The 22,093-nt window shown below is 41.7% G+C and overlaps 2 protein-coding genes across 6 annotated transcripts; one reads left to right on the top strand and one right to left on the bottom strand.

Moving 5' to 3' along the window:
* The first annotated feature begins 7,860 nt into the window (after nucleotides 1-7,860).
* On the top strand, nucleotides 7,861-14,512 carry hmga1a (high mobility group AT-hook 1a). 3 transcript variants are annotated; one of them, XM_069140346.1, is made up of 5 exons: nucleotides 7,861-7,933; nucleotides 9,061-9,167; nucleotides 10,229-10,309; nucleotides 11,370-11,426; nucleotides 12,370-14,512. In XM_069140346.1, the coding sequence occupies exons 2-5, from the start codon at nucleotides 9,081-9,083 to the stop codon at nucleotides 12,427-12,429; spliced, it is 285 nt and encodes a 94-aa protein (XP_068996447.1). In that variant the 5' UTR covers nucleotides 7,861-7,933; nucleotides 9,061-9,080; the 3' UTR covers nucleotides 12,430-14,512. The 3 variants fall into 3 exon arrangements, with proteins under 3 accessions (XP_068996447.1, XP_068996445.1, XP_068996446.1); XM_069140344.1 differs by lacking the exon at nucleotides 7,861-7,933 and adding an exon at nucleotides 8,095-8,199; XM_069140345.1 differs by lacking the exon at nucleotides 7,861-7,933 and having other exon boundaries at nucleotides 8,233-9,167.
* Nucleotides 14,513-14,642: 130 nt separating this feature from the next.
* smim29 (small integral membrane protein 29) lies at nucleotides 14,643-18,962 on the bottom strand. Of its 3 annotated transcripts, none has more exons than XM_069140341.1 (5): nucleotides 18,886-18,962; nucleotides 17,986-18,349; nucleotides 17,747-17,772; nucleotides 17,543-17,648; nucleotides 14,643-16,031 (listed from the first exon to the last, which is right to left on the bottom strand). In XM_069140341.1, the coding sequence occupies exons 2-5, from the start codon at nucleotides 18,091-18,093 to the stop codon at nucleotides 15,963-15,965; spliced, it is 309 nt and encodes a 102-aa protein (XP_068996442.1). In that variant the 5' UTR covers nucleotides 18,094-18,349; nucleotides 18,886-18,962; the 3' UTR covers nucleotides 14,643-15,962. The 3 variants fall into 3 exon arrangements, with proteins under 3 accessions (XP_068996442.1, XP_068996443.1, XP_068996444.1); XM_069140342.1 differs by having other exon boundaries at nucleotides 17,986-18,336; nucleotides 18,886-18,950; XM_069140343.1 differs by lacking the exon at nucleotides 18,886-18,962 and adding an exon at nucleotides 18,536-18,873 and having other exon boundaries at nucleotides 17,986-18,336.
* Between the last annotated feature and the right edge of the window lie 3,131 nt (nucleotides 18,963-22,093).

Below are 22,093 nucleotides of genomic sequence, written 5' to 3'. Positions count from 1 at the left end.
GCCACTGTGCCAAGCTTTTTCGCACTGTTTGATCTGTGGTTGGGATCAATGTGCGTGGTTGAGACAAAGTCGTCTTTGCAGGTGGAGTAACCATGTGTGAAGAGGCTTGATTGAACCATTCAGTGAAGAGCAACAGCCAGTTGCACTTAACATTAAGGTTTAAATACTCAAACCAAAAATCCAATTTATAGTTTAAAGGTTTTGCTTCCTCTCAGATGAATGTAGAGTTTGTGATTAGCATTCTTGTGATGTCAAGCATCCATTATGTTGTCCATACATTAATTTAACCTGAACACTTTTCATACATGTCCCTGTTAAACCATCTGTGACATTTCACAGATAATCAGTCAGATTGGAGAATGGGCCATATAATCTAAAGAAGCAGGGCCCATACATCAACATTAGGTCTACACCTTCTCTTGCTGTAGTTTGTTTCAGTGCTGCTGGCGTACCATTACCCTGAGATAACCACACTTAAATAGTTAATGCAGCTGTGGGGCCCCCTCTACATTACAAATGGACCCATCCGTCTCGCCTCGAACCCCCGCGGGTGGCAACGCCGCAGTCCGTCCTCAGCAACTCAAATCATTCATCAATAGGCAGCTATCTGACACCCGCTTACACAGGATACTGAACACTGTGATGTGGTCAAGGCCAGAGACGGACATCCTGGTGTCAGAGAGAGGGCCTGTCAACTGATATTACTCCAGACACCACTTTGGGACTTCCCAGATACAACAGCTGGATTGCAGGCTCCAAGAACAGGCTGCTTATCTGAAGGCCGCCCCTCTTTTCTGACCTGTCTAGACACACATCAAGGACCCAAAGTGATGTGTTATTTATCAGATGAATGAATCATAGGGTTTAAAGGGGATTTTTGACATCAAAGTCTATTTACAGCTCTTGAAGAGTATCACTGCATATGTGAAAAATAGTGATTCCACAGGGAGCTGCAAGAAGTCTGATAAACTGGAACTTCAGTCAGCATAGGTTACGACTGAAATCCATCAGTTTCAAAATGAAAAAGAAAAATCTGTGTCGAGTTACAAAGATGTGTTTACCAGACCTCTTCATATTTATGCTTGAGGCTAGCAGCTCGAGGCTGTCCATGTCGCTACGAGGACGACACATGGGAGTTAGTGACCACCTGCGGGTAATGTAGGCATCAGGTTTTGGCAAGACTTTCTGTAAAATAAATGTCCAAAACAGAGTCCTAAACTGCCACAGGAGAGTTATTTTAAAGGACAACACCTGTTTTACACCCAACATTTAGTGTACTCATCATGAGGAGTATCAGTCAGCCTTTAAAAGCAGTTGCAGAGTGTCTTCTGTAGCTCTGAATAGATAACCATAACTATAATGATTTTATCAGTGAAATATGCAGCTACTCTTTCTGAAACCTGGAAATCAATTTATCTCTAATTTTTTTTTTTTTTTACATTTCTTAATTGTCACCTGTGAGTCCCCTAAAATGTATGGAAGTGAATTACTAAATTGCTGCACTGACCCTTTAAATGTAAATATAGTGTGTAGGTTTTAGAAGAAACAAGGAAAGTTAAACATCTCCCTTGCCGCTACATTTTGTGGTGATATTCTTGAAATGTCACTGTGTTTGTACATATTAATTCTGTTTCCTCTGTTTGAGAGGCGGGAGTACCGTCTTTCCAATTTGCCAGTCGGGGGGGAATGCCAGTAAAAATGCAATCAATGAGGAGAATGTTAAAGTGACTCAACTCTGCAGCTGAGCCCGGCACCTTTTTGTGTGGAGGAGTTTGTAAACCTTTTATCCCCAACTGTAAAGCCGGGTTGTTCTGGTCATCACACCAGCACTCTACCAAGAAAATCTGCCTTCAATTCCACATGGAAATAAAACACACTGATAAAACCCAGCGCAGATCGCTTCAATAAGTAACCATCCCAGATGCAGTCCGAGCCAGACGCTTTCTCCAGGGACTGCAGCTGCCACGCGGGGATGTGACAGGCCCGAAATGGGCAGGCGGGCTCCTTCCCTTTTGATCAATCAGGTGAGACAGAGAGGGGTGGCGTGAATTCTAAAAGTCCAGATGCACCGTCACCAAGGTGACTCTCATCTATTACTCCTCCCAACCGCTCTGAACATATGCTCATCCGTCAGAGTGACACACCTGCTTTGCTTTCTCTGCTCTAGCTGGCTGTAGACCTGAAGAGGGGTCGGTTGAATTAAGTCGTAACTTAATTCAGCTGCGTCCGATTGGCATTTCTAGAGGACAGGCTTTAAACCAAAACACCAGAGTTTGGCCGGCTGCGCTCTAATTTTATGAGAATTATTGAGGAAACGATGGCTTAGTATTCACAGCAAAATTCTATAGCTCCTAATGTAGATGATGGATTATCTAGGAAACATATTACCGCGACAATTTCTAGAGTGATGGATGTTTGCTGCATTTTACTTTACCTCCTCTGTGACAACACAGCTGTTATACATCAGACTCGGGTGAGGAATCAGTGCTGAATCACTTTCCTAAGTGTAACACTACCCTCTGCTGGCCGTGATCACTGCTGTGCTCGGCTGCCAGGAAACATCCTCGTCAACGAGAGCGGAGATGCGTTTTATCACCGAGACACGAGGAGGGTATCATCACACCACAACACATCTGTTCATAGTGGGTGGTGGTAGAACGAGGACGAGGAGGTGCTACTTGTCCTTTTTTTTTTTTTTTCTCTCTCTCTCTGTCTAACATGTAAATAAGCAGCAAGAAACGTTTTGAAATAGAGGAAAGGAATATTTAAAGTGCTGCTTATGTGCATGTATCACCACAAGATGGTGGCATTTCTCAAAGATGTCACACGGTGTTGGCCTTCAAATCTAAACTCGGTCTGCCACCTATTGGTCGATACAGCAGAGTACCTTTTACTCACCATGATTGTATTAACTCAACATTTATATGCACCTATTTTTCTTATTTTGATGAGGGCACACGGTGACAGAATATATCTGGGTTGTCTATGGTCGAGATTTCAAAATATACATAATGATATATATAATATTTAATTTGTATCTGTCATTATTGCTGTCGGCTTAAGTGATGCTGCACTGTAGCTGAGTGTCCTCTGCCAAAGGCACAAAGCAATGACAGTTCGCCTTAAGAGATGAATAGATATTACATAGTATATAAATAATAATAAAGCCAATGTGATGAGTGCTTTGACTATTCTTTAATGCAGAAAGTCAAGTCGATGTATAATTCTTCGCTGTAATATACTATGATTGAGTGAACTGGATGCGATTGTAGTGATTTCCAACCGCAAATTTTATCCGAGCCGCAACAAATAATCAAAAAAATAAACATTTAATAAAGAGATCTATTAGTACGTTGATGCTGTTGTTGCCAAAAGCACGTTTCAAATTTGGCAGTTTTCTCCCCTAAAAAATGTTCACAAGCTTGAGTCACAGGATGACTGATGCAGCCGCTGGATCTCCGTCCAAAAAAAAAAAAATCTCCGGATGTGGAAATGAAACTATTTGAAAGGGAGAGCGGAGCGTTGACTCACTTTCCGATTTAAGGAGGCGAAAGATAGAAGTGTAAAAAAAAAAAAAAAAAAAAAAAAAAAGTCCCAAATATTCCCTGCATATAGGGAGTATCACATAAATACAGCGCCGCGTTCACTAAACAGGCAGCACGCGCTACTTCCTGTGTTTGTGTGAGTCAGATAGGCTACTACTCATGAGCAGGCGGAATAAGCCGGGCCCCATCCCCCGCCCACTAACCTCCATCCGCCCCCTCAGCAGAAGTATAAAACACACCCACACACACGGATTCCTGTCTCCGCCCACCTCGCCTTTCATTTCAACTGATCCCACACTTTTCCTCTCCCCTCCCGACGGATTTTTTTTTTTTTTTTTTTTTTCTCTCTCCTCGCTGCTCTCTCATCTCTTCTTTCGGGGGGGATGAGAGGGAGGATGTGAGAGGCGTGCGTGTGCGTGCGTGCGTGCGTGTGTGGGTGTGTGTGTGTGGGTGTGTGTGTGGGGGGGTATATGTGTATATGTGTTAGTCATGTTCAGGCTCATCCAGGGCCAGCAGCAGCAGCAGCGGCAGCAGCGGCAGCAGCACAGGCAGGGGGAAACCCAGGCACAGGAATAGGATGTTTTGTCCACATCTGTTAGTTGGTTTGGCTGCAGCACTCTTGCGGTTTACACAGCGCCTAAAAATGGATTGCTAGAATGAGCTGGAGAGAGAGAGAGAGTGCCGGAGGGGAAGACGGATGAGCATGTATAGGGGGAGGTGGAGGGGGTGGGGGAGGAGGAGTGGGGGTAAAGGGGGGGGGGGTAGAGAAAGGGCAGGAGGACGGAGATGGGGGGAGGGGGAAGCATGCCAAAGTGGGCCAAGACCCCCACCCCACCCACCCCCACACCCCCACCCCAACCCCGATGGTTAATAGGATTCTGTCTGCCCGAAGCTGCTGCAGAGTTCACGAGCCAGGAGACGGCTCTGATCTGCTTCGTCCCTCGGAAGATTTGATTAGTATTTAAATTTTAAACCAAATTTGCCTTGTGGACTCCTTCAGCTCGGGGGGGGGGGTTCAGATCTGGTCATTCTGGTGTTTAAGGTCATCACATGTACGGTTTTAGTCTCCTAATGCATTTAATGAAATGCAAAGAGATGTTTTCAGAATAAATTTAATTCCATAACATCCCCGAATGGGGAGAAAAAAACAAAAAAAGGTTGTGAAGGAAATTTCATTAAAGTGTTGAATTTATTTTACTAAGATTTGCACCTGATTACAAATTTGTTTGCCCATTTTTTAAGAATTAATGTGTGAAATTATTATATCCTTGAAAGTAATATGGACTTTTGTGTTTTGTGTTTGAAGTTATGATGCAACAGTGTCCTACAGTAGATCTCTACTGTGGTAATATTTACTTCTTAGGAGCATTTCTTTTTTTATATCTGGTTGGGTAAATCGAACTTGAGCAAATAAAATATATCAAATTCAACTTGATGATGCTTTTAGAGACCGTTTGTATTGCTGAGCTGCATTCCATTATATCGACAGGTATTTCTGTTCTTTTGCCCACCTTGTTGAATCGGAGAGATTTGGTTAAATAACAGCAACACATCTCTTTATGAAATAATTCAGTTTAACAGCACCACGAACCATAAACATCAAGCTGAATCAACGCCTTAATATAATAGTTTCAACTAAAAGTGAACATTATATCCTGAGGATGCTGAATTCATGAGATTAGACTGCATTTGTTTTAGGTTGGTGTGCCTAAAAAAAAAAAAAAGAAAAGAAACTCACAATTGAGTGTGTATACCTAGATAAAATGTACTTCTGGTCAGTTTCCAATATTTGCAATAATTTTTTTTTTTTTTTTTTTTTATAGCCAACCATGTTTGCAGTTCACTGCAGTGAACTGCAAACATTTGTTTTTGGACTATTACATTAACCAGTCCCTTCCTTGGTCTCCAGGTGGTGCCAGTGGTTGATGACATTCTTCACAGACAAACTCACTCACAATCACACACACACACACACACACACACACACACACACACACACACACACACACACACACACACAGAGTAGTCCTATTTCCCTCTGTCTCCATCCACCGAGGGGCTTGGTATGGCGGGGATGTGTGGAGGGTGTGGGGGATGGGGCTGGAGTAGTTGTAGAAGATAGAGGGAGGAAGTGAATAGAGTGAGAAATTGGGAGGGAAAGAGGTGGCATGCAAGGCAAGCACATGCTGAGCAGAACATTGGTCTCATTGAGAAAAGCGCTCTTTCCATTCATGCCCTACCCAATCCCCTTTTCACCAAACTCCTACTCTTCTCGTCGACTATGTACAGTGTATTGACATCTGCCCGCTTTCTGCGCATGACAAAGCTTCGGGGGTGTCAGTAATTTGATGTTTTTGTTTGCGTCCAGTTCTTTGAGACTCGGACCTGACAAAACAAGCTATGAGGTGGAATACACACCGACGAAGGCCCCCCCCGTTTCAACCACTTTCAGGTCCTTCTACGTTCTCAGTATCTGTTTTCAATTGGAGAGCAGAGGACCCATCAACTCCAGATGGGTTGGTCATTTACATGCTTTGATTAGACCACAGTTTGGCATTTCACCTTGATTCTGTACTGCATCCGTGCAATCAACATCACAAGTTTGTCTACTTTAAATGTAAAATGGTCACAACAACACCTGATGGAAACAACATGACAGATCCACCTATATGTCTCTACGAATGAAAGAGGTCTATGACTCGGGTGGATAAATGAGTAATAAATGAGTCATTTTTTTTACTGTTTTTATAGAATTTTAGTCAACATGAAGCTCTTTGTGACTTTGGCTATGTGAAAGACTTTACTCACTTCTTAAACAACATATTCCAAAGTTTAGGAACACCATGTCCTTTTGGAAATAAATCTGCAGTGATGTGCTGTTCGCACAAGTTAGCTGAGTGACCTTTCTGTGAACACAAATTAACTTTTACTAAAGTACCACTGCAGCTGGAATCTCCCCAATTATAGACTGTTTTTTGTTTTTTTTTAAATTCATCAGATATTAAACAACAGAGAAGGACAGAAGAGTTAAATGTCAGATGGAGTGTTTTTATTTTGTTATTTCATTTTTTTTTTTTTTCCCTAAAACTGCACAAACTCTGCCTTCTGAGTTCTGAACATTTCCAAATGTTTTCCTTTCTGAATTCAGTAACTGCCAATGAAGACCCTTAAAATTATTCATTAGCCTGATTGGACTTTCAAAATGTTTTTAAAAATACCCTAGCCAAGGCGCACCATGTTACATCGCTATTTTTGTACAGTATTATAAAAAAAAAAAAACTTGGGGGAATATAATATATGACTTGTTTTCTGCAGTAATAATTGGAAATCGCAAAAGTTTCCAGTCAGAGAAAGCGGCAAATACAATAAGAACTCTTCTGCCCAGTTCAGCACGGACTTTGGAAATTTTTATAAAAAAATTATTTGGCTATTGAATTTACAAACATAAACGTACAACTCAATAGATAGAAACTTTTTTTTAAATTTTTTTTACTCTCTTTTTTCAACATACCAGTAAAAATCTTACTCGCATAAGACATTGTAGCAGCCTCTCCAGCTGTACTTGTTTTACGTCCAGTGTTATTTGCTCCCGAGTTTGATCTATTTAGCTTGGCATGAATTCAGATGAATTTATGACATGTATTAAAAAATCATATAAATAACCATGAAACAAAACCCTTTGGTTATAGAAGGTCGATTGATTTTTCTGACAATTTATTTTGAAGTTACATTACAAATTAATTGTGATCAGTTTGTTGAACATTAAACCACTCAAAAACTTATCAAGTAAATTCAAATTAGCTCCAGTTTCTTACACATTAGAATAGCAGCAAAATATGGAGCACTTTTATTTCTGACACCTCAAGTAGCAATTATGAATTAAAAAAAAAAAAAAAAAAAAATACAGATTATTTTTTTTACCCTTAATTGCACTTTTTTTTTTTATGTCGTTTTGCTGTTTTAACTTGAGTTAAGGATCCTGAATCCTTTCTGAGCTTCAGGTGGCTGGTGTTTACATTGGGGGAGGTCATAGTTCATTCACCATTACTGCGGAGACTGTGGCATGTGCTGTCGAGCAAACGCATACAAAACACCATTTATTCTAATATGAAGTATTTTATGAACTTTTTACATCTTTGTTTTTGGGTTGTTTTTATGATCAAACCTGGAGAATTAAAAGTATCCAGGAGGTGAGGGAGGGGGCTCCTAGTACTGTTGGTGGCCCATTTTATCATATCTCCGCCCTCCAGTGTTTCTGCTCCCATGAGGGCGGCTCTATAAATTACCCCAAAACTCCTCCTGGCTGGCGCCTTTTTCCTTTATCTGCTGGAGACAAGACGCACGTGTTATTTACAGGACGTCGTCGGGATAAACTTCTCATCCTGCTGGTAAAAATGTTAAATCTTATTTTTATTTTATTTTTTTTCTCCTTTTTTTTTTTAATATCGATGCTGTTCCTTTTCTAATTCATAACAGTTTTTTTTTTAAAGCTCCGTGAGCTGGTCTTTTAAAGGGGCGGGATATGTGTTGTCTGACGAATAAAGGCTGTAGCCTATAGATCAGTGCAAGGCTTTTTAACCGGGTACAACCAGCCAGGCTTAGAGGAAACATTTCGTCTTGCATTTAGACCAGAGGTTATAACCGAGCGATAGAGGTGAGTGCAAGAAAGGCGACGGAGAGCGAGAGAAACTTTGCATGCTCGATAAGCCGCAGCCGGTTTAATGCATTTTTACAGAGCTGGACCTCCGGGTGAGAGGAGGCGGCAATGCTTTAAACATGAAGCCGTCTTTTGTTGCTCCGGCCGCCGCGGACGAACTCGGCCACCTCGCTCTCTTGCATTTTTTTTTTTCTTCTTCTTCTTCTTTTTTTTTTTTTTTTTTTTTTTTCCTTGTGCCATTTCAAAAATGCGAGCGCCCATGCAGGAAAATCCCACCGAGCACACACCGACCATTGTGTGTGTGTTTCGGCAGATATATCTCCGTGGCCCCGGCGTGCAGACATGCTGTGAGATAGTTCGGTGCGCAGGCCCGATGCTCGGCCACAACAACTACAGCACTCGGGCCTCTAAACATGGTTGGTACGGGAAGGGAGCGCTGGGTTCAGTAGTCCTCTGCAGGTTCCTGCTGAGTCCCAGCAATAACATACGAGCCGGTTTGGTGTCAATCCCTTGTTTGTGTGGCACCGTCGGCGGTGTAATGGAGCGCAGATGAGACCGAAATAGACCTGGAAATAAGCGTGGATTAATTGAGTTAGACGCGTTACCGGTGTGCGGTAAGGCCGGTCGTTTTCGGTCTGTTGTTGCGGTCACCGAGTTTAATAGCCCGAGTGTTTTCTATGCGTGTGTGTGTGTGTGTGTGTGTGTGTGTGTGTGTGTGTGTGTGTGAGAGAGAGAGAGAGAGAAAATATATACGTGTGTGTGTGTGTGTGTGTGTGTGAGAGAGAGAGAATATGTGTATGAGAGATCTCGACGCCTCCACTTGCAGCAACACCGAGCGGTGTGATTTATTTTACCCAGGTCGGAAAAGCTAAGCAAACATGAGCGACAAGGGGACAGTCTCACCGAAGGAGAAGGAGGCTACAGAGAAGAGAGGGCGTGGAAGACCCCGCAAGCAGCAGCCCCAGGTAAATAACCTCTGACGTAAGCAGCGTCAGGTTATTCTTACTTTTGATAGGGAAGCGTGCCACTATCAGGTTTTCTGTCATGACAACATCTCCCAAGCTTAAATACAACAATCTGTGTAAGGTAGGAGCAGATAAACAAAACAAACCTCCAGCTCACATCTGCTGCAGCTGATGCTCTGGCAGATATTATTGCAGGGAAAGGTGCTCATGCATATCCATATCCACGTCTACTCTACTGAGCCCTCAGTGAAATGAATCCAGATATGGCAGCAGCATGCCCCTCTGACCATTTGCTCACTCCTCGTTATCGGTGTAAGCGTAGAAGTCTACAACAAACTTCCTGCACCGGTTTGTAAGCAACCAGTAACCCAACACCTTTAAACCGGTTTTAACCCCCCTCACGACCCACCTCTGCTCCTCATGTAATGGATGACATAGCAGGGTCAAAGCGCAGAGTGGCTCATATATCTGTCACTCAGCCCGGTGTGTTTTACTATTGAATTGCTTGGTTGCTATGAGCTGCGGTTGTAAACATGTTAGAAATGCAACAGGAGATGAGTCGACCATGAACATAGCTCACAACCACAAGTTAACGCATGAATAAGAGAGCTCACCTCCGCGCTCGAGGAGAACTCTTCTTTTTGGAGATGATTACTATCCCTTAAATGTTAACTCGGGAGTATTTTTGTGCATATTTTACGCATCAGAGTGGCTGCTCAAAACATTTTAATTTGGGGTTTAAAAAAAAAAAAAAAAAAAGATTTCAGGCATGTCTGAACCAGTGTTTGTGTTGTGTCTTGAGTCAACCATGCGAGATTATGGCGACCTGTAGCTCTAACCACCCATCCGGTTTAAAAGGTATTCACTCTGAGCATTCAACTTTCTTGCATATAGAAATGTATCCATGTCCATATTTAGTTGTTTTTTTTTTTTTTTTTAAAGCCTCTGTCTTCCTGATATAATGCATCCAAATGAAATTCATCCCCTCAAGTGTTTATGTTACTGAAATATTCTCCAGATGTTTTGTAGTATCCTAACTTTGTCTTGATTGTGATTGCCAGGAACCAAGTGGGTCCCCTACTCCAAAGAGGCCCAGAGGACGGCCGAAGGGCAGCAAAAACAAGGCAACCGGCAAGGGCAAAGTAAGTCGGTGCAGACTGCAGACGTGTTTTCACATGGCCACGAAATTCAGATTTCTGCAGCAGCTAGCATCCTGAGTCTGAATAGCGGCGACGCCAAGACCGACAGCCTCATGATGACACAGCTCACGGCATTAGTCACCACATCTTCACTAGCAAGTGCTTCCTTTTTCGAAACCTCAACTCCTCTTGGTTGATAAGCATTTTAACGGTAGCTAACCTCATCCTTTTAAAAGGATGTCCTGCTGTTACTTGTGTTATATTTGCTGGCTGCTTCCTCCTCCTAGTGTCAGAAATAGCCTGGCTAGTGTTTCCTATTGTAAAGACCGTAGTTTACCGTCTTACTTTTTTTTTTTGTGTTGAGAGATGCTCATTCTGTACTTCCTGTCCTCCAGCTTCCTGCAGCTTGTCATGCACAGTGCGGTGCAGGTGCAGAGGCCGCAAGACTGTTTCCAAGCTGACACTAAGCACCCCTCCGCCCCCACCCAGCACACAGCCCTAGTTCTTCTCTGCCGGCCGTCTCCATAGCAACAACTGATTTTTCTCCCTCGCCCCAACCCTCCAGCTCCCCCGTGTGCTCCGTCTTCGCTGCTATGTATGGGAAAGGGAGCGAGAGAGATAGAGAGAGCGAGAGAGAGAGAGCGGAAGACGCACATACATGTATTGATATAGGTTTATCAGCGAAGGCTGAGCTGCAGAGGGTTTGTGTCTCCGCTCAGTTTCACCAGCTGTCTCTGAGCCTCAGACCAGGTGGCCAGCGAACTGGAGTGCCCTGTGTGCAGTTCCTGTCGGCCTTCCAGATAATAGCCAATGAACCCAATGCCCCCTTTCCTTCTGTCTCATTGCAGCGTTACTGCTGCCATCTGCAGGTAGCTACAAGCAAAGCTCTGTGGAAATATTGATTGTTTATACCATAGATTCATGTCCTTATCAACATCCCCTCCAAAAAAAAAAAAAAAAAAAAAAAAAACAAGTCTTGACTTTACCTGTGCAGGACACCGAGCGTGAAGATCACATAAAACGTATCGCAGCCCCACTGATCTTGTATTGTTTTCTTTCACAGAAGGCAACAGCAACCCCAGCAGTAGGAGGAAAACGCAGGGGAAGACCTAAGAAGGAGGTAAGAGCCCTTAGACGAACAGTGTAGCATCAGTGCTCACATTTGTTAAACCATTCCTCTCCTAATTGAATTACGATTGGTATGGCTGTCTGCAGGGTGAAATTGCATTTTCACTAATTCCCTTTCCTGCCATCTTCCTCTCAGACGAGTCATTTCCACTCATCGGTTATTTTGGTTCTCGTGTCCATTCAAAACGACTGCTTGGTCACGCCGCGTCCTTTCCTGGTTACGTTATGTATTAAAAGGCACATTTCTTCCTCAGGGGTGCTCTTAAACCAAACAATGACAGGAGGATGTTTTGTTTTTTTTCTTCTTCTTTCTTTTTGTCACTGCAAACTGACTTTCCAGACTATATGCACCCGGTCAGAAAAGCATGTGTTTAATCTAGGAAGAAGTTGCGGTCTTGTAGTAACATTCTGTCATGTGCATGAGTGGTTAGGGCGTACTCTGAAAGACGTCTGGATCGCATTAGTCACGGAGAGGAATGACCCAAAGTTACCCTCATAACTAGCCCTCTCATTTTTATGAATGAACATCTTGGGCAGTAGTGAGTGTGAGGAGGAAACGGGAAGGGAAGAACGAGCCGAATGCCTCATTGTGACTCACCACCGTTATGAATCACTTTTCACTACAGATGGCTCACCCTTCCCCTGGGTGTTCTTCATGCCACAGCGGTTTATCAAAGAGACATATGATATTTATTTTCTTCATGTTGGTGCCTGGGGTCATTAAAAGTAAAAACAGTTGTGTTGAGGCATGAATCCCAGGCAACTACTGTATCTAAACGGCGGCGGGCGCTTCAGAGGTGTTTTCCTTGTGGGCTTAGTAGTCGAGACCTGACTCATTTTTTTTTTTGTTGCTTTTTTTTTTTTGTTATTGCTTTTTTTTTTTTTTTTTTTTTTTTTTTTTTTTTTTTTTTTTTTGCTTTGCTTTGCTGTCACAGGAGAAGGAAGAAAAGGCATCCCAGGAATCATCTGAGGAGGAAGAGGAAGAGGACCAGTAATTCACAACGCATGCTACCTCACTCAATATACTGACTTACTGTTAACCAGAACTGGGCTGTATCTCCAACACCAGTGCCACCACATGACCACTGTTCACGACAAAAGCCCCCCTTTGCCAGAGGAGGTTTCACACAGTACATATATCATGCAACAGCACTGGATAGAACGATGGACTTGCTCAAGCATAGATCTAAGAATTACACGAAAGGTAAACAGCCCTTTTCTCTACATGTCATGTTATCACAAGTCTTTTATACTGGACAAAAAGTGTGCTCCGAGGAGCCCGGACGTTTCCGTTCCCCCCCCCTCCCCCTCCCCCTTAAAGATGGTTTGTAGGACATTTTCTCTGCTTAATGTTACTTATTTGTTGTACCTGCATCTGAGATGGTAGGACATATAGATTTTTCTCCATGTTTTGTACTGGACAAAGGTGAATTTTACCTATACTTGCTGTTTTTTTTGTTGGTTTTTTTTTGGGGGGGGGTTTTGTGTGTTCGTGTTTGCATCGTATTCTAGATGGAGTTGAGCTTCAGCATTTAGGATGAGAGTAGGTGACTGATGGTAGAAGTGTCTTTTCCATATCTAATCTGCAGAACTGTTTTTGCCCAGTGAGTAGAGCAGAACCATCTTTACCCTTCTTCTTCTTCCTCCTCCTCCTCCTCCTGTAGGACAGTTTAGATTTAGTGATGCTTCTCGAACTTCTCAGTCCTCGGCGTGTAGTGGAGAGATGTAAAGTTTCTCATTAGTCATCACTGACTGTTTTCGTTCCTTCGGGTTACATACCATTTAAGAAAAATAAAAATAAACATGAGTGTGCTGCTTTTCATGTCATAATACAACTCAAATCTTTTTTTTGGTATAATGTGTGTTTTTAAGGATAGGATTAGCAGAATTCCAGGCGGAAAGTCATCAGTGTCATTTCTTCAGGGAGCTTTTACAAATGCTGTTACATCGGCGTCTTCGTCTTCACATGGTCCTCAGTTTTCCAAGCGCTCGCTCAATCACTCGTTAAGGCAAGCTGTAACTGGTCAAACGAGGAGTTTGATTGTAATCGAGGATAGTTGGTGGCACTACTATCCAACAGGGCTGTACCTTTTTTTATTTTCCATTCCATCTAGCTCTCACTGCTTCACCTTAGCTTGGTCCTTCTGTCATCACTTAGTACCGTAATATACTTTTCTTAGTCTTTTTTTGAAGATGTGTGTCGTATGCGGTCTGCTACAGAGAATATAAATGTGTGTGTGTGTGTATTTCTAAGTGTCAGGGAACCCGCGGTGACAGTCCACTTAACTGGGTTTTTCCACACACCTAAGCTGCTACAACCTCAGTTACGAAACCCGGAAAACTGCAAACAGGCGAGACAAAGCCTGGAATTTCATACCTCACTCAACAGCTTACTTTACCATATAATTGCATTAAACTGGTTTTTATTTTTATTTTTTTTATTTTTTTAAATGTAACCTTTGGCATGAGTTGGAAGTTTGTGTTTGGTTTTTTTTTTTTACCTGACTGTAATAAGGTATCCAAGATGTCAAGTGATGTGATTGTGTACATTCGCAACACGTCTTGGCTCGTTCATAACCGCAGCTTGCAGACAGGTTGTTTTAAATGTGTGAAGCAAGTCAGGGAGACCTGTCAGCTTGACGACTGCGTTCGCTGACTGTGGTAGATTAGCAGGTGTGTTTTTATCCTTCTTAATAAAAAAATTAAAAAAAAGATTCTTCTGGTGCACTGAAATGTTGGCTCAGATTTTCATGGATAAATGTTTGTGTGTTTGTGATTAGACTGGCTGCTCTTTCCACTGTTCCGTTGGCCACCGTGTGTCTGGCACTACCACACACTCGCCATACTCATTGAACGGTCATTTCATGTCTTTCTCAACCTCCTCCAACTACCCTCGACAATATCATGTCATTTTACATACCGACATCATGCATACGTTGATTTATATACTGTAAACTCAATAGGATGGGATCATTCTTTTTCATGTACACCGTATATAAATGTACAATGTCTATATTTCTATGGTGCCCTACAACAATTTGTATCAGAAATGGTCAATAAAGAGAATTTTCTTTGTCACGTTTTCTTCACTCGTGCCTTTTTTTTTTTTTTTTTGCTACACATTTTTCTGATCAGGACGTCAACGCCAGTCGTGATGTTGCATGTAAACTTAGCTCGGCCAATGAAAATGAATTGCGGCACAAAGATGGACGTTTCATGACTTTATTTACATCCTCAGTGTTTCAATGAACAGCCTTAACAGGTTTCCTAAAGCAAACAGTAGTACAAGTCTGAAACCTTTTAACAGTGCTGCCAAAATTACATCAGTAGTTCTTTAAAAGTATCACCTGAAATCAGAGCCTTCAATGCAAAGTTCACCAATGAAAACCAGTCATCTTGTCAAACTTTTGTACAATTTAAAGTATTAATAGCCCACTTCTAAGGTTTCCTACATAAGATGCAACAAACATCTCAAGATAATGCATAGAAAATGAACATTGAGATGGAAAAAGGACTGAGGAGTTCATGTTGAGGCTCAAACTCTTAAGCACCCCTCGATGTCACACCTGATCGCGTCAACAGGTCCGTTGTTCTTAGTTTACATTCATAAATGCAAGGCAAATAAAGGTCGGGAGAAGTTATAATTCTTTGAGGGGAAAAAAAAAAAAAAAAGCAGTGTTTCCTGAGTGCTTGATACAGTCAGACCTATGGCATTCATCTGAACCCATTCTTCAAATAGAGGTAAATCTGCTGGTGCCATGCCTTGTAGACAGGACATACTTTGGGCACGAGTCACAACTCATTTGGAGAGGAGGTCGGCGTTATTTACTTCCAAATCTGGCTTTTCATGCCATTGATGGGAGTCATAGGATTTGGCTAAACCACAAAGAGATGTGAATGGCGGAGCAGCTAGTTACGTCCTGTGATCAAATTAAAACGGGTCAGTCATCCTTCTGACTCAACGTGAAAACTGAAAATAATTGTACCAAACCCAGCAAATTTGAACTTTATCTTCAAATTTAGTCTTTTGGAAGTATTTCACGTGATGATCACAAACCTTCTTGCAGCAGTTTAACTACAGCAGAACATTAATACTCGTATCACACTGAACAGGTTACAGTTGGTACGAATGCCTACTGGAAACCACAGGAACATTACTGCTCACCACATGTTGCCCACAACAGCACGATGAATGTAAACAACAGAGCAGCCTGCAGCAACCTGTATCCTCCACCCTCCTCGACTTTCAGTCACGCCACAGTAAAAACACGTCTGAATAAATAATTTTCAAATAAATAAGTCTAAGGTACCGCTTCTAGTAGGCACACAGGGTTGGCATCAGAACTTCACAAATGAACAGTCAGTTTGTACATAACACAGGAAACAGAGAAATGCTTGTTGTTGATGATGTACTCCGAAAACGGCAAACAGGAGCAGAAATAAACAAACAAAAGTATTGTGCATGATTTGAACAATGACTGATCTCTGTGGCTGAAGGTTGCCTCCACAGTGATGGGGTTTACTGCCATCATGCGTTGACGTCTTTGGTCAGAAGAGGGCGTCGCTGTTGATAACTTCTGGCCCAACCTTGTACAACCTGAACACGAGATACAGTGTGAGACCAGTCTTTAAAAAAAAATTTTTTTTTAAAAAAAGCACAACTAAACAGAAATATTTTTTCCAATGAAAACATGTAAAGCTGTTCAGAGATCAGATGTAAGACATTGTCAGTAACTATCATTATTGGGTACCAAGCCATGGGGATAGTTTCTGTTGTTTTGTGATAAGATTGTGACATTGATGCCTCTGAAACTTCTACTATCACCCAAATACACTGGTTTTGTGTAAAAAGAAAAAGCATGGCCTGAAATGTAATTCAATCTCTCTGTAGCCTTACAGATAAACAGCAAAAGCAAAAAAAAGATTCAACTGCGAACATTTGTATGGCTGCAAATCAGAGGGAGTGATGAAAAGGGTTTTTTTTGTGAGTTTGTGATTTAGGTATAATCTGACCTGTTATTCAAATCCACTATGCCACAGATCCAATCTGAACCTTGAGGAGGAAAACTCATTGAACAGAGCGAACATTGCCACCTAGTGTTTGTCCAGACTCTGCATGACTGTAGAGTAACTGGAAGGTTTGGTGTCTAAATTCTGAATATGGCACGTTGAATGTGGAAAATAACAGAAGTTTGGAACAAATAACACAGTTATCTGAATGTTTACGAAGAAATGTGGAAGCCATTCAGTCCATGTAATGGGAATCATGCTTCGATGTTAATGTAATAGTGTTACTTCACCCAATAAAGACTGAAATTTAGGCTCAGATATTTACTGAGTGTTCAGTGTTTTAATGATTTGTGTGTATGCAACAGACGACGCAGAGGATAAGAAAAACAGCGGGTAACGTAAAAAGGTGAAAAAAAAAAGAAGGATTTTTATAAGAACAACTGAATCGACGAGACTAATAATTAAATCTTTCTGCCGTGACTTACACATTCAAACCCTTCTTTAAGGCCAGATATCATTCAGATATTTAAGTGCCACCAGGTTTATTCTAGGTGCCTATTTTGTTTTAGTCTAAACACTGGGTTTAGAAAATGTTGAACAAATGGAAAGTTTCTAACATCTGATCACCTAAATGGAATTTGATTCTTGCTACTGAAATTTGTAATGCTACCGTTTTTACTACACTTCTGCAAATATTTCTGCTATACTTCCTGCAGCTATGTTTTTATGTAGAAGAGGAAGTACCCAACCGATAAGGAACTGCTGTGCTCCAATGGTAAATGTTGCAACCAAATTCAACCGCACAGTTAGGAAATACATTATGCGAGAACCAAAACCAGTGAACATGGATTCCCCCTGTCTTTTGTGGAAAATGTGGTCACTTATACTTGCATCTGGCGTGCTGCAAGAATACATGTGTTTCAATGTTTGGCATTACAGTAAGATTTTTTTTTTTTCATACTAACTTTACTTTGAAAAACGACATTTTTCTAACTGATGATCTTTCTCATTTTCATCTGATTTCACAATCACCGTCTCCCGGGGTGTTCTCAGACAACACAAAACGTCAGGAGCTTGAAAAACAGTGGTGCATCATACCCTTGTGTCCTCTTCTTTCCACAACATTTCCTGTTCAGCTTCATTGAGCTCCTCTGAAGGATCGTACGTGTAAACCGGTAACAGCTGATGACGAAGTCTGTCAATTCTGAAGGGCCAAAATAAAAAAAAGAGGCACAGAAGTGAAGCAATTAACGAGTTTATCGTAAGTGCCAAGAGGTCGATGCGTGTAGTTTTTGGTCTCACCTCCTTTTCCTACGAACGTACATAATCTGAAACAGACCAAATGAAAAGTGTTTCACATACGAGCAGATCTCTTAAATCACACTGCATTTAATTCTGCTGTAAATTCATGCTGCAATTTCCACTGAAGTGTCGAATTTCCTCATACGACAGCTCACTTCCTCATGTGACAGCTGTGTCTCTTTCAGCAGGTGAACTTTGTGTAGTTAATCCGATGTCATGCACTCCAGCTGACCACTCACCGCAGCTGCAGCTATTCCAATGATGGTTATAAGGAGAAATGGCACCAACACATAGCCCACTGCCACATCCCCATCTACAATGGGAGGGGGCTGAGTAGTACTGTTCATCCTAAATGTTCAGGGGAAAAGTGTGTGTGTGGTGGGTGAGAGGGTAGGGGGTGGGGGTGGGAGGAGGAGGAGGAGGAGGAAGAGGAGGAGGGCACAGGGGTCTTTACAGGCAGACCCTCTTCCTGGGACAGACCCGGTGCAGCGGCTCACTCCTGAAGCTGCCCCCGTGTTGTTTACGCCTCATCCTCGTCGTTCATGTGACTTCCACATGGTATCACTGCCCTCCCTAATCAGCGACAAAACCTGAGGAGAGAAACTGCACGAGTGTTACCAACCTACGAGGGGAGTTGTAACATCACACAGTTGCAGAGAAGTTGTTTGTTTTTTTTTGGGGGGGGGGGGGAGAGGAGGAGGAGGAGGAGGGCGGAAAGATGTCCAACCAACTAAGTCGCTTTAATAAATAGAGAAAAGGTTTAAACCTTCAGCGCAACACAACACTAACCGTCAGTGGATGGTCGCTTCTTTTTTCTTTTTTTTTTTTGCTGCGGTCAGTTGAATCGACAGTACGACAAAGACGACCGTTTCCACCAACCCACATTAAAATGTAACACGTCCCGACTATTGATTTTTCGTGCGTAAACGCTCCTCGCAGACCTGACGGCTGATAAACTACCGGTCAGTGGTATTAGCTGTATCAACGTAGCTACCGTTAGCCGCGTCGGGAGATGATAAGTTGTTTTACTGCACAATCAAGCCGAATCAAGTCCTCTGCATCGAAACGAGGCCGACTTCTAGTCGTCTACGTGAGACCTGTTGTTCGTTTCCGATAAATTCGAGTAAATTCCGACTCACTGTGCAATGTCCAATGCCCCTCTTCACGGGAACGTTATGTTGCAGTTTCGCAGCAGCGGCTTCACTTCCGCTTGCAGTGACAGCTAAACTTCCGGTCTGATCCTTCAGAATAAAAGCGCTAGATCGCACAAACTGTCTCAAATCGACTATAAAAAAATATATATATTGACATGTCAATCGTCTTAATACTATTATTATTATTATTATTATTATTATTATTATTATTATTATTATTATCATTTTAAAACGTGTTAGGTACCTTAACGTATTACAAGAAAACATTAACATCACAACATTTGTTTAAAATAATTGCTAATTGTAGGCTGATAGTGTTAATGAGTTTCGCGTGCTTCAGACTAATTAGATCAGCTTTTTGTGACCAGCTAAATTAGCTCGTCATCTAGCAATCTACCAAACTGATACCAATACCCATTTTCTTATTAGCAAAAGGATATTGGAATAGTAAATAGAGCATATTTACATCCTGATTTGCAGTTGTTGTCCACAAACATCCTAATAATATACGTGGACTGTAGATGGAAACGTGACCAGTTGGGGAAAAAAAAACACATGACGCTGTGGACACCCTTCCTTCCATCTTCCTCCTCGGAGGAAGAAGAGGCTAAGATCTAATTCAGGACCCCAAAGCTGTGTGGTGACATCACTTACTGAGCCACCATGCTGCCAGTAGAAATCGCTTTGAAGTAAATGAAGTAAAAATCCTGAGAACTTGAGGAAACAGTTTTGCCTGATTCAGCACAGCTGAAACTGATGAGGTGCAACTTAAAGCAGACAGATTGAGTTTTACAACAAAATCTTCACAGCCAACTTTATTCATTATAGTCCCTCAGGCAATTTGATGCAGGAGAAAATATTGTCTTTCCAGATGGAGCAGAATCCTCTCACCACTTTCTTCTTCTTCTTCTTCTTCTCCTTCTTCTTCTTGGAGTCACCAACCTCTGAAAATCAAAATTTGTCAGCGCTTTAAATTTAAAGGAGTGCAAACGGAGAGTGGATGGACACAATACTTTACACAAGTATATTTTCTACCAGATGTGTGCAAGGTTTTTTTGTCGTTGGAGGCCTGGATCAGAAAGCAGTCCGGTGCTTCAACGTGGCCATTTGGAGGAAGCAGTGGGACACTCACAACATCACAGTCCACAGCAGGACACCTTCTCACAGCATCGGTGATGGTCTCCAATTTGAGATTATTATCATAAAATGTGTCACCCTCACTGACAGTTTCCAATATGAGGTCTCGCTCATCCTTTGCCTTCGGACAGTTGGTCATTTTATTTTGAATATTCTGAGGACTAAACAATCACACACAGTTTTTCATACTAAATGTTAAAATGCTAAAACATGTCATAAAACAATATTTGACTTGGGTTTTGTTTCCTTGTGACGTATTCAGAGCCTTTATTTTCGTAAAATTAAGCCATATCACAATGTAAAAAAAAAAAACAGTACTCGGAGTAGAAAAATGCTCCCTGTCAGTGTGATTATATTATTGGATCATTCCTGCTGATGTATTAATGTAAAGTAATTTACTGTTTTCTTGGACTGAGGTTGAGCTAGTTTTAATGTCCCATTTAGTTGAGTAGTTTATTCTATTATAACATAAATAAATTATACATTTATAGACCACACCATTTATACGGGACACTTACTGAGAGATGTTGCTGGGGTTTACATAGATTCTTCTTATGAATAGATGGGCCAGGATTTTAGTTGGAGTAATCCTTTTCCTTGGATCCATATAAAGCATTTCCTTCATCAGCTCTACACAAGCACTCCTATCAGCAGCCTCTGCACTGCTTTCTTTGTGCAGACCAGACTAAATTTGGAAAAGAAAAAAAAGTGTTAAATTGAGGTGTACTAACGCCATATCTCACAAAAAGCAACTTCACTAGAAGTTCCTCTGCAAGCAGATTGTACTTCAAAACCTACTTTTTTCAGATCATTTAAAGAGGAAACCTGGCAAAGCCTAGTTTCTCTTGGTTCGATGCCTCTTTCCCTGTAAAACTCCTTTGGTGTCTAAAAGGAGACAAAAGCATACTTGAGGTATGTCTTCATCAGAAATAAATCTTTTATACGAACAATAAATCATCTGTCAAAGGGACATTGATGTTTGGTCGGTAAAGTACCTTGAACATCCATCGCTTGAAGAAAAGCTTTTGACCTGTGTGGTAATACCAATGTGTTTTAGTCCCACCACTCAGAAGTATCTTTGGAGGCTCACCAAGGACGTCTCTGATTAAACGTAGCTGGAGACAAAACACAGAATAGAAATATTGATTGCTCTGTATGTTTTTACTCATGTTAGCTGCGTGGTGTGAACAGTAATGCCGGTGAGCCTCCAGAGGGTTTTCCTTGAACTTTTCTGGTGCGTCTGCTCTTAGACAAACCAAAGTAATAAAAATGCCTGATCTTTTCTGATTAGAATGTCAAAGCTATATTTCTAGAATGATGTATAACTGAGCGAGCTATGGCTGACCACGTCATATTCTTGCCTCCCCGGGAAAAGTGGGAATCCAAGGAGGATCTCGGCCATCAACAGGCCAAGAGACCAAACATCAACGGCCTCTGTAAATGGCATCCCCAAAATAACTTCAGGGGACCTGAGCGTGGAAGAAGAGCAACACACAAAATGAAAAATATTGTTGTGTTTTAAAGCTATAAATAGAACTCGGGATATCTTTTACCTTAAGACAGAATGGATTACTGTAAATTCAGCAATTTCCCTTCCAGGTTGAGAAGGTTTAATGACTGCGCTTTTTCCACCGGTCCTTTTAAAACGCTGAACCATGATTCAGCGGGTGTCTCTACATTCTGCTGTGCTAAGCAGCAAAATTTGACCACTTCTCCATTTTATAAAAAAGTATGACAATTACTTTGTGCACCAAACAACCCAAGCTCTAAAGAGGTTGTTGTGGCGGCGAATCTAGCTAAACTCAGGATATTTGTACGTTTTTAAAAAGAGACATGATCTGTATAAAAATATGACACTGAAACGTAGTCAAACAGAAGGTAACCATATTCCAGCAGAACAGTGTTTGCCAATGTTATTTGATCACTTACGGGAAACTTAAACCTAAGCAGTTCTAATGAAACAAAAAAGATCTAAAGCTCGTACCTATACCAAAGGGGCTGCACTTTCATTCCTGGCTTGACTTCGGATGTGTGAAGAGTTAAGCCAAAATCAATG

The sequence above is a fragment of the Embiotoca jacksoni genome, unplaced genomic scaffold, assembly GCF_022577435.1.
Source record: "Embiotoca jacksoni isolate LCO1_2020_lvr unplaced genomic scaffold, fEmbJac1.0.p SCAF_9, whole genome shotgun sequence".
In the NCBI taxonomy this organism is placed as follows: domain Eukaryota; kingdom Metazoa; phylum Chordata; class Actinopteri; family Embiotocidae; genus Embiotoca; species Embiotoca jacksoni.
The sequence above is the reverse complement of the archived record's forward strand: the minus strand, read 5'-3'. Positions and strand labels throughout refer to the sequence as shown.

Bases quoted from the DNA above. Each gene is read 5' to 3' on its own strand.
- smim29 (XM_069140341.1), bottom strand. From the start codon at position 18,093: ATGAACAGTACTACTCAGCCCCCTCCCATTGTAGATGGGGATGTGGCA. The intron at 17,773-17,985 runs GTGAGTGGTCAG...GGTCTGTTTCAG, and splicing joins TTGGAATAGCTGCAGCTGCG to ATTATGTACGTTCGTAGGAA. The intron at 17,649-17,746 runs GTGAGACCAAAA...TTGGCCCTTCAG, and splicing joins TACGTTCGTAGGAAAAGGAG to AATTGACAGACTTCGTCATC.
- hmga1a (XM_069140346.1), top strand. From the start codon at position 9,081: ATGAGCGACAAGGGGACAGTCTCACCGAAGGAGAAGGAGGCTACAGAG. The intron at 10,310-11,369 runs GTAAGTCGGTGC...TTTCTTTCACAG, and splicing joins AGGCAACCGGCAAGGGCAAA to AAGGCAACAGCAACCCCAGC. The intron at 11,427-12,369 runs GTAAGAGCCCTT...TTGCTGTCACAG, and splicing joins GGGGAAGACCTAAGAAGGAG to GAGAAGGAAGAAAAGGCATC.